The following is a 12476-nucleotide window of genomic DNA, read 5'->3' on the forward strand; positions in this document are numbered from 1 at the left end:
TGGTGGCTACTCACTGTGATGTCTGCTCCTCTGCTGCGACCAACCGATGAAAAGGACCAGCAGAGGAGCAGAGAAGCAGAGAAGCCATTTAACACCTTTTATTTATAAATATAAAGTGTTAACTGGCTTCTGATGCGATTTTTTGAAAATCGCCAGCCTGCCAGCGATTTCTTTTCCGCTCCATTTTCCTTTCATTCTTGTGGAACGCCTAAAGGGTTAACAAAGTTTGTAAAATAAGTTTTGAGTAACTTGAGGGGTGTAGTTTCTACAATGGGGTCATTTATGGGGGGTTTCCATTATGTAAGCCCCACAAAGTGACTTCAGAACTGAACTGGTCCTTAAAAAAGTACACTTTGGAAATTTTCTTAAAAATTTCAAAAATTGCTTCAAAAATTCTAAACCTTCTAACGTCCTAAAAAATATATATTACATTACCAAAATGATGCCCACATAATGTAGACATATGGAGAATGTTAATTAATTCATATTTTATGAGGCATCACTATCTGTCTTAATAGCAAAGAGATTCAAATTTTTGTAAACTTTGGGATTTTTTTTATAAATAAAAGGTAAAACATATTGACTCAAAGTTACCATTAACATGAAGTACAATGTGTCACGAGAAAACAATCTCAGAATGGCTCGGTTAAGTAGAATCGTTCCAAACAGTGGCGTAGGGATCGCCATAGCAACCATAGCAGTGGCTATGGGGCCCTACGCCACTAGGGGGCCCGTCCGACCGCATTCAAATTTATTTATTTTATTTTTTTTTTTCTTAACACACACAGACACTACACACAGGCAGCCAGGAGGTGGCGTAACTACCGGGGAAGCAGCTGCTTCGGGGCCCGACAGTTTATTTTCAAGTTAGTTAAATATCGATGTCTTACTGTTCAGGGCCCCTTCACAGCAGCGGTCTTAATGTTCAGGCCCCCTCGCTAATGTGCTCTTATACTCTTATAATCTTACTATATATTCTAAAGTCTCCTGATGTGTCTGGGATTCGAACCCACAACCTCCAATGTATCAGTGCATCAGAGGCAAAGCATTAACCCTCACAGCCATAAAGGAGGCATTGCAGCTGAATGAAAAAATTTGACACTTCTACTGTTATAGCTGGCTAAGTGTACATCTATACACATGACAGCTGCCCCAACACACCCAGCACTGCTATATCTCTATATGACAGCTATCCCAGCACACTCAGCTCTGCTATATCTCTATATATGAGCAGCTGTCATGTGTATAGATGTACACTTAGCCAGCTATGACAGTAGAAGTCTCATAATTTTTCAGTCAGCAGCAAGCCTTCTCTTATGGTCTTGTGGTTAGGTGCTCTGCCTCTGATACAGAAGGTCGTGGGTTCGAATCCCAGCAGAAACCTTTTCTGAAATACAAGCAGTGACTCCATATATGGACATACAGGGCGGGACACAATACAGGGAGGGACACAGGAAGAGGCTGCATCACATCGCTGACATATGGAGGTAAGTAGAAGTGTTTATTTAATTTTTTTTAATACCCGACTGTTACTGCCATGGGGGGAGGGGGGTTGGCACCTGATACTGGCACATGGGGGGAAGGGGGGGAGAGGCACCTGATACTGTGGATGGCACTGTTTAGGGGAGGGGGAATCTGTGTATGGCACTATTTAGGGGAGTGTGGATGGCACTGTGGATGGCACTATTTAGGGGAGAGGGATCTGTGGATGGCACTATTTAGGGGAGAGGGATCTATGGATGGCACTATTTAGGGGAGGGGGATCTGTGTATGGCACTATTTAGGGGAGGGGGGGGATCTGTTGATGGCACTATTTAGGGGAGGGGGGATCTGTGGATGGCACTATTTAGGGGAGGGGGAATCTGTTGATGGCACTATTTAGGGGAGAGGGATCTATGGATGGCACTATTTAGGGGAGGGGGATCTGTGTATGGCACTATTTAGGGGAGGGGGATCTGTTGATGGCACTATTTAGGGGAGGGGGGATCTGTGGATGGCACTATTTAGGGGAGGGGGAATCTGTTGATGGCACTATTTAGGGGAGGGGGGGATCTGTGGATGGCACTATTTAGGGGAGGGGGGATCTGTTGATGGCACTGTTTAGGGGAGAGGGATCTGTGGATGGCACTATTTAGGGGAGGGGGGATCTGTTGATGGCACTGTTTAGGGGAGAGGGATCTGTGGATGGCACTATTTAGGGGAGAGGGATCTGTGGATGGCACTATTTAGGGGAGGGGGGATCTGTTGATGGCACTATTTAGGGGAGGGGGATCTGTGGATGGCACTATTTAGGGGAGGGGGATCTGTGGATGGCACTATTTAGGGGAGGGGGATCTGTGGATGGCACTATTTAGGGGAGGGAGGATCTGTGGATGGCACTATTTAGGGGAGGGGGGATCTGTGGATGGCACTATTTAGGGGAGGGGGATCTGTGGATGGCACAGAGGGGGGGGGGCCCATAATTTTTTTTTGCTATGGGGCCCATGCATTTCTAGCTACGCCCCTGGTTCCAAAGTTATTACCACATAAAGTGACACATGTCAGATTTGCAAAATTAAGTCTGGTCAGGAAGGGGGTAAATGGCCCGGTCTGGAAGTGGTTAACATAAAAACAGGTCGTTTTCTGTTGACACACTGCCTTTAAGGACGCCGTCTAATTTGCTAGTTAATCCTTAGTGACTTTATTTAACTTTTTCATCTCCACATTTCAAAAGCCATAACTTTTTTGCTCTTCCATCCACATACCCGTGTGAGGGCTTGTTGTCTGCAAGATTAGTCATATTTTTTAATGGTATCATTTTGGGGTACATCTAATGAACTGCATAAATTAAAAAAATTATTAGGGGTGATGACAAGAAAAAAAACTGAGTGATTCCACCACAGTTTTTGGATTCTGGGTTTATGGCTATTTATATAGTGTTTAGGTATATCTACTTTAATACAGCAAAAATTATTTTTCTTGAAAAAATGTATTTAGTGTGTCCCTTCACCCAGAACATTTTTATTTTTCCACTGATGGACATGTATGAGGCTTGTTTTTTGGGAGATGAGTTTTCATTGGGGCCATTTTGGGGTACGTACGACTTTTTTATAATAGAAAAGTAGAATGAACAAAACTCATCATGCTGATTAAAGCGATACCTTTATTTTTTTCTGTATAATAAACAGCTGCAGATATATCTGTGTTTTATTCATACGCAAATGAGAAGTTTCTCTTTTATTTAAAACCATATTAAAAGGATATACTATAATACATCATATATAATCATATAATAATATTAATGATTATAAAAAAGCCTTAGAATATTCAAAATAGTGTTTGTTTGTTTTTTGCTATAACCTATTACTGGTTTATTCACAGACACAATATATGATTATAGAGGAAACCAGTAATATTTATTAGCCTTCTAAAAAACATTCTCAATATGATAAGGACATAGACTTTTCTCATGGGAGAAATGTGGAAGAAAATAAATATAGAGGATTGTGAAGAAAGCAGTAATATTTAGATTAGCTTTCTGAGCAGATCTCAGTGTGGTGTAGCTATAGTACATAGTGTATATGACATGTAGATGCTAGCAGACAGCTATTGGACAAGGCTCTGCCCTCAGCATGTCTAACCCTGTCAATCAAGGGGGAAGGGGTGTGCAAAGCACAGAGGGTGTTTCATAGCAATGCTCAAAGGATTCAGCCCTGCCTCCTGGTGCTCCAACTTCTCATTTGCTCTGAAGATGAGAGGGTGTCTGGTTCACAGAAAAAAGGTTAGAAATTGATAGAAACACCACTGAAATGGTTTGAAAACAGCATGGGAAGGATGTCTGGATGCATCTTGGACTCCCATTACCTATGACATACAATAGACAACCACACAAAAGCTATATGCCAAAAGCTGGGTATGTGCAAGCCAACAATCTATCCACGAGACAGATACAGTCAGCATACCTTACAATGGCAGCCTTGTGAACTATGAGCTATTCTGGAGAGGACATCAATGTCAAAATTGCAGACTACCCCTTTAATCGCAGTCCGGCCCTGCAGCAGCCATACCACAGTATATATCTGCAGTGTGACCCCATTTCCTATTAAGTCTGTTCCTCATCAGGACATTGGAAGGTGAGAATGGTACAGATGTCGTAGATCAGTCACCACATCCAATAATAGGAGAGAAGAGGAGGAATCCTTACCATCGCTGGGGGTTATAATGCTCATCCTGGACCTGGGACGATATCAAAATCTCCTGCAACATAAAAAACCTTTGTTACATTTAGGAGAATTTCCAGAATTTTCTTTAACCCCTTAAGCAGCGGCAGATTTTCCTTTCCACATTCTGACGTAAGGTTTGTATTTTCACATTTATTTGGCTGATGAGGTTTAGTGTTAATCAAGAAAGCAGAGGAGAGCTGGGTGTGTAGGATCAGAGTATGAGGGATTGACAGGGAGAAGGGCAGCCTCCCACCTGGTGCTGTTGTGCTGAGTGTACAACTCAGACCGCTCATAGCGCGGTAGACGCCTGCTGCTGCGCACCCTCCTACGGTACTCAGGGTCAGATGATCAACCAGGGAAGAAGAAAAATAAAGGAGTTTATCGGCAGCACGGCAAGGAAGAGTCAGGGATACCTTGAGTGAAGAAGAACTCAACTCTATTCATGATCAACAATGTGTTTCGGGGTTGGATTGACCCCTTCCTCAGGTAAGTACATGAACAGCAGTGGTGCACCTCCAATAGAGGCAGACCAGGCAGCTGCTATGGGGCCCCTGTGGGAAGGGAGCCCGCAGAGGAGGATAGGCCACACCCATTAATTACACTTCTATAGGTAGCGGCTAAACTCCATGCAGGAAACGGACCTTCTGATGTCACTGGGTCACATGACATTCTCTTGTCATGTGACTTTTGAATAGAAGGGTCGGAAGCTGAAGCAACACAACCCAATTGTATAGCTACCTATGAGAGGAGACTATTGGACGTGGAGAAGGACCTTTGGTGATGTCATCATCACCATGTGACCAGTTCAGGAAGCCAAGGCATAGCAGAGCAGGGAAGTCTGAAGGACCTTTGGTGATGTCATCATCATGTGACCAGTGCAGACAACTGGTGAAACCTGTGTGATGTGGCTGTGAGGGGCCGGCGCTTGTGTGTGGTGCCTGGAGGCGAGATTAGTGGTGTTCTGGGAAAGTCATATAATCCTAGAAATACTGGGAGTTATAGTTCTGTCCTATTATATCCCTCTACATGTAATTGCAACTTATGCCCTAGTACAGTCCGGTAATGCTGGGAGTTGTAGTTCTGTTTTATTATAGGTAATATATATTATATATATATTTTATATATAGGTATATGACTGGCTGTATAGTTACAGTATAAAACCGCAGCTTGTCCTATATGTGGACGGTATGTGGTCAGGTATATAACCGGCTGTACAGTTACAGTATATAACCGCAGCTTGTCCTGTGTGTGGACAGTATGTGGTCAGGTATATGACTGTATAGTTACAGTATATAACCACAGCTTGTCCTGTGTGTGGACGGTATGTGGTCAGGTATATGGCTGTATAGTTACAGTATATAACCGCAGCTTGTCCTGTGTGTGGATGGTATGTGATCAGATATCTGACCGGCTGTATAATTACAGTATATAACCGCAGCTTGTCCTCTGTGTGGACAGTATGTGGTCAGGTATATGGCTGTATAGTTACAGTATATAACCGCAGCTTGTCCTGTGTGTGGACAGTATGTGGTCAGGTATATGACTGTATAGTTACAGTATATAACCACAGCTTGTCCTGTGTGTGGACGGTATGTGGTCAGGTATATGGCTGTATAGTTACAGTATATAACCGCAGCTTGTCCTGTGTGTGGATGGTATGTGATCAGATATCTGACCGGCTGTATAATTACAGTATATAACCGCAGCTTGTCCTCTGTGTGGACGGTATGTGGTCAGGTATATGGCTGTATAGTTACAGTATATAACCGCAGCTTGTCCTGTGTGTGGACTGTATGTGATCAGATATCTGACCGGCTGTATAGTTACAGTATATAACCGCAGCTTGTCCTCTGTGTGGACGGTATGTGGTCAGGTATATATGACCGGCTGTATAGTTACAGTATATAACCGCAGCTTGTCCTGTGTGTGGACGGTATGTGGTCAGGTATATGACTGGCTGTATAGTTACAGTATATAACCGCAGGCTTGTCTTGTGTGTGGATGGTATGTGGTCAGGTATATGACCGGCTGTATAGTTACAGTATATAACCGCAGGCTTGTCCTGTGTGTGGACGGTATGTGGTCAGGTATATGGCTGTATAGTTACAGTGTGAGAGATAGGATATATATATATACAGTACAGACCAAAAGTTTGGACACACCTTCTCATTCAAAGAGTTTTCTTTATTTTCATGACTATGAAGGCATCAAAACTATGAATTAACACATGTGGAATTATATACATAACAAACAAGTGTGAAACAACTGAAAGTATGTCCTATTCTAGGTTCTTCAAAGTAGCCACCTTTTGCTTTGATTACTGCTTTGCACACTCTGGGCATTCTCTTGATGAGCTTCAAGAGGTAGTCCCCTGAAATGGACTTACAACAGTCTTGAAGGAGTTCCCAGAGATGCTTAGCACTTGTTGGCCCTTTTGCCTTCACTCTGCGGTCCAGCTCACCCCAAACCATCTCGATTGGGTTCAGGTCCGGTGACTGTGGAGGCCAGGTCATCTGGCGCAGCACCCCATCACTCTCCTTCATGGTCAAATAGCCCTTACTTTCAAAGTTTTCCCAATTTCTCGGCTGACTGACTGACCTTCATTTCTTAAAGTAATGATGGCCACTCGTTTTTCTTTACTTAGCTGCTTTTTTCTTGCCATAATACAAATTCTAACAGTCTATTCAGTAGGACTATCAGCTGTGTATCCACCTGACTTCTCCTCAACGCCACTGATGGTCCCAACCCCATTTATAAGGCAAGAAATCCCCCTTATTAAACCTGACAGGGCACACCTGTGAAGTGAAAACCATTTCAGGGGACTACCTCTTGAAGCTCATCAAGAGAATGCCAAGAGTGTGCAAAGCAGTAATCAAAGCAAAAGGTGGCTACTTTGAAGAACCTAGAATATGACATATTTTCAGTTGTTTCACACTTGTTTGTTATGTATATAATTCCACATGTGTTAATTCATAGTTTTGATGCCTTCATAGTCATGAAAATAAAGAAAACTCTTTGAATGAGAAGGTGTGTCCAAACTTTTGGTCTGTACTGTATATATATATATATATATAATGAAGAAAATCCGCAGCACTCCTTGAAGAATAAAATGTGCTCTTTATTCACACATATCAAATGTTGACAACGTTTCGGTTCTCTCACAGAACCTTTTTCAAGTCAGGTGAAACATAAAGTGCAATAGTGCCAATATAAATACATCTAAATAATTGGCACTATTGCACTTTATGTTTCACCTGACTTGAAAAGGGTTCTGTGAGAGAACCGAAACGTTGTCAACATTTGATATGTGTGAATAAAGAGCACATTTTATTCTTCAAGGAGTGCTGCGGATTTTCTTCATTGTCTTCCGTCCTGAATCGAGGGACCACCGCGGGCACCCTGGGTCACTTTTGAAGGGAGTGCTGCCAGATTTTTCTCATGGATATATATATATATATATATATATATATATATACACACAGTGGATATAAAAAGTCTACACACCCCTGTTAAAATGTCAGGTTTCTGTGCTGTAAAAAAATGAGACAAAGATAAATCATTTCAGAACTTTTTCCACCTTTAATGTGACCTATAAACTGTACAACTCAATTGAAAAACAAACTGAAATATTTTAGGTGGAGGGAAGAAAACAAAACAAAATAAATAATAATGGGGTTGCATAATTGTGCACACTGTCTTATAACTGAGGATGTAGCTGTGTTCAGAATTAAGCAATCACGTTCAAAATCATATTAAATATGAGTCAGCATAGCCCGGCCATCATATAAAGTGCCTCTGATTAACCCCAAATAAAGCCACAGAGAGCTTCCAAAGCATCAGAGGGATCTCATTGTTAAAAGGTATCAGTCAGGAGAAGGGGACAAAAGAATTTCCAAGGCATTAGATATACCATGGAACACAGTGAAGACCGTCTTCATCAAGTGGAGAAAATATGGCACAACAGTGACATTACCAAGAACTGGACGTCCCTCCAAAATTGATTAAAAGACGAGAAGAAAACTGGTCTGGGAGGCGACCAAGAGGCCTACAGCAACATTAAAGGAGCTGCAGGAATATCTGGCAAGTACTGGCTGTGTGGTACGTGTGACAACAATCTCCCGTATACTTCATATGTCTGGGCTATGGGGTAGAGTGGCAAGACGAAGACCTTTTCTTAGGGCTCTTTCACACCTGCGTTCTTTTCCCTTTGGGGTGTGGCCGCACAGGGCACCATGGCCTACAGCGAGGAGGCTCCTTGGCCGGTGTAGCGACTGCCACAAACACCACACACTGTAACGACATGCAGGATGGCAGCAGCCTTCTCTCACCTCCCGGCAGCGCCCTTACTACTTTATAGACACCCTGCCTGTGTCACAACTTGCACGCTTCTCATTTACGAGATTCGAATCCGACGAATCCCAGGCATAATCATCTGTATTGCCGTCCTCAGGAGAGGAAGAGATGTGTCTGCTGGGATTCAAACCCACAACCTTCTGTATCAGAGGCAAAGCACTTACCCACACAGCTATAAGAGCTGCATAGCTGCATGAAAAAATATGAGACTTCTACTGTAGACTCTGTTATAGCTGTTATAGCTAGTGTACATCTATACACATGACAGCTGCCCCAACACACCCAGCACTGCTATATCTCTATATGACAGCTGCCCCAGCACACTCAGCTCTTCTATATCTCTATATATGACAGCTGCTCCAGCACACCCAGCTCTGCTACATCTAATACACATGACAGCTGCCCCTGCACACTCAGCTCTGCTATATCTATATATCTCTAAGTATTACTATACAGTAGATAGATATATAGAGATATAGCAGAGCTGAGTGTACTGGGGAAGCTGTCATGTGTATGGATGTACACTAGCTATCAAAGCTGTAAACGAGTCTATAGTAGAAGTTTCATATTTTTTCAGTCAGTGGCTATGCAGCTCTTATAGCTGTGTGGTTAAGTGCCTTGCCTCTGATACAGAAGGTTGTGGGTTCGAGTCCCAGCAGAAACTTTTCTGAAATACACAAGCACTGACTCCATATATGGACATACAGGCCGGAAGAGGCCTGCATCACATCGCTGACATGGAGGTAAGTATGTGGGTTTTTTTTTGGGGGGGGGGGAGAGAGGCACTTGATACTGGCACTTTGGGGTGGGGGAGATGGCACTATGATACTGGAACATGGGGGGGGGGAGAGGCACTTGATACTGGCACATTGGGGGGGAAGGAGAGAGGCACTTGATACTGGCACTTTTGGGGGGGAGATGGCACTATGATACTGGGACATGGGGGGGAGAGAGGCACTTGATACTGGTACTTTTTTTTGGGGGGGGGGAGATGGCACTATGATACTGGGACATGGGGGGGAGAGGCACTTGATACTGGCACATGGGGGGGTTTGGCACTTGATACTGGCACATGGGGGGGTTGGCACTATGATACTGGCACATGGGGGGTGGGATGGAGAGAGGCACTTGATACTGGCACATTGGGGGGGAGATGGCACTATGATACTGGCACATTGGGGGGAGAGATGGCACTATGATACTGGCACAAGATGGGGGCGCCACAAGATTAGCTCGCACAGGGCGCCTGAACACCTAAGGCCAGCCCTGACAGAACCGACTGGTCCTTGACAGCAGAAAAAGGAGGGGTCTACAAAATCATTGGAAGTTCCTGCTGCATTTACATTCTGGACAACACTGTCCCTGATGGAAGGATCACCAAGCATCTGAAGAAACTGATTTTTTCAAATGAACTGACGAGAAAATTCTGAAAGTAATCACATCATGGCCAGAACAATGTTTTGGGAGCTGGTTCAGCGACTACAATGTTTTTAGCATTTGGTTTTAACAGGCTGTTAAATAGTTCTCAGTTTTAGAAAAAAATAATTTAAGAATGTTTAATACATCCATGCCCACACTATGTATATGTGCTGTGCCCCTGTCAAAGACAAAGAATATTCCATCCTGAAGTAAATCAAACTTTGTAGATGGTTGCGGGGTAAATAGGACAAGCTGAAGGCAAACCCAAAAGGGAGTTGAGGGGACCTGGTGAAGCAATAAGGAAAGTCCAGCTCTTCGCTGTTTAGGGCGTTGGGAGAGTACCTCACTTTGCCTGTTCACCTTTGGTCTATTTCCAGCAAAAGGAGGGATAGGCTTTATAAATATATAAATTGTAGGAAGGCGCAAGGGTCCATCGTTGACAGAAGGTATGTGTCACCGAGGTTCCTGGCCTCGGTGAAGTAAGAGCCGGTATTTTCAAGTATCAGCGGTAGCTAGTGCTGGTTGACACGTTGCTATTTTAGTATGGCTATAAGCTGATCCAGGCTGGCTCTCACTGGGAGTAGCCAAAGTGCTGGGTGGGTGGCTTCTCCCCACGCTCCAGGCCGGGTCTTTACTGGCCTATATCAAACCCAGCCAGCAGTCTCAGCTGGGTGTGGATTACTCCTCTCTGACAGTGGAGCGCTGTCAGTCTCTGTGTGTTTTGGGATCTGAAAACTTATGCCGTACAAAAGGGCTGGGAGCCGCATGCTGAGAAACAGGCCTCTAAAGCCTGCTGTGGGCCACAGGTGGAGAAACTGCAAACCAGGTGAAGGTTTTTGTTCTGTGGACTTTTCATAGTGTGAACAAACACCTAGATTGCAAAATATCACTTAAGTTAAAGACTTTGTGGTTGCCTCTATACTGCGTCCGCTAGCTTGTCTACCAGAGCAAATCCCCACAATTGGTGTCGGATGCGGGCAAAGGCAGTGAGGCAGGCCTGAAGGCCAAAAAGTTTTGTTTTTTCCCGGGCACGAGTGTATGTCCTATATTAAGACGGCAAGGTTACGACCCGTGTCCCCTGACAAAACGGAGGCGGTCATGAAAGCCCTTGTGGAGGCTAACTTGCAGCAACGGGAGGCTAACAAGCAGCAGCAGGAGACTAACCAGCTGCTATTACAACATGTGATAGCGTTTTAAGCGGCAGGAGCGTATCAGAATGTCCACGATGCCAAGAAAGCTGTCCGTGCGGCGATCCCTACGATGACCCCCTCGGATGATGTCGAGACCTATCTGGCGGTGTTCGAAAAGGTGGCCGTGAGAGAGAGGTGACCCTGAGACCAGTGGGCTGAGGTTGTCGCTCCGTTCCTGGCATCTCGACCCCAGCAAGTGTTTTTCGATCTACCCGATGATCAAGCGGCCGACTACCTGACCGTAAAAGGTGAGATCCTGGCGAGACTGGGGGTGAATGTATTGGTCCGGGCCCAGCGGGTGTATCAGTGGGAATTTAACCCGGCTGAACCCACTAGACCACAATATTATGACCTGCTACACCGGTTGGAAAAATGGCTGCAGCCTGACGTATTGGCTCCCACTGCTATGCTGGACCGTCTGTTGGCGGATGTGTTCTGGCTTAGCCGTACCCTCTCCAGCACTGCATCGGCCAGGTGTCTCCTGGTAATGCCTTAGAGATGGTCGACCTGGTGGAGCGCTACGAGGCCACCAGAAAACTACAGGGGGGTTCTTTTGGGAGTGGGCCAGTCAATCCCCGGAAATCTCCACCCCAGACCCACCCAGGATGTACCCTCTGCAGACCCAGCCCCGGTGGTCTGCTAGCGGTGTCAGGAGCCTTGACACAAGGGCCGACTGTCCCCATCGGGGTGAACCAATGGATACCAACTATGGCTACCGCCACTTATTGTATGGCAGGAAGCTGTGTGCCACAGGTACCTCCGATACTATAGACAATAGCCACCTCTGCCAGGTGTAAGTGAGAGACCCTCTTGTGGTGACACTGCTGGATTCAGGGAGCCTGGTGTCGGCATTGTGTGCATTCATGGAGACTTAAAGGACTATCCCACCGCCCTGGTCTCTCTGTCAACGGTGGCCGACAGGTGGACTCATGAGGTGGCCGTCGCCACAAAATTACAGTATGAACTAATAATTGGAAGAGACTTCCCCGGTTTCCCGGCACTATGGCCGGATACCAAAGTTACCGATACCCGTGAGACAGATGTAACCCTATCAGAGTGGCCCCACTCAGGGGGAAGACCAGAACCCGGGGAACCTGAGTCTGAAGGGTCAGCGGTAGGGGTGACCGCCACTTCAGTGGAAGAGGGGGAGACAACCCCGCTAAGTGTGATGGTGGGAGACACGGAGGACTTGCCGCTGGGTACTAAGCTGGCAGACCTCAATGTCTCTGGGGATAATTTTGGTTCTGCACAACACCGGGACCCAACCCTATCCCGAGCCTGGAAAAATTTATTAATAATAGATGGGAAACCA

The 12476-nt window shown here is 45.2% G+C and overlaps 1 protein-coding gene across 13 annotated transcripts in view; it reads right to left on the reverse strand.

The window, feature by feature from the left end:
* LOC120996579 (NACHT, LRR and PYD domains-containing protein 12-like) overlaps positions 1-12476 on the reverse strand; it is a 335847-nt gene that overhangs the window by 261385 nt on the left and 61986 nt on the right. For 11 of the 13 annotated variants that reach the window (XM_040426591.1, XM_040426587.1, XM_040426592.1 and 8 more), the window contains exon 2: positions 4184-4236. The exons of 1 other annotated variant lie outside the window; for it this stretch is intronic. In XM_040426591.1, coding sequence (XP_040282525.1) covers positions 4184-4208 — 25 coding nt within the window. In that variant the 5' untranslated portion in view covers positions 4209-4236. Of the gene's footprint in view, positions 1-4183; positions 4237-4455; positions 4587-12476 lie in introns of those variants that run through there. One more of the 13 variants, XM_040426582.1, reaches the window with a different exon arrangement.

Source organism: Bufo bufo, chromosome 3, assembly GCF_905171765.1.
Source record: "Bufo bufo chromosome 3, aBufBuf1.1, whole genome shotgun sequence".
NCBI classification, from domain to species: Eukaryota; Metazoa; Chordata; class Amphibia; order Anura; family Bufonidae; genus Bufo; species Bufo bufo.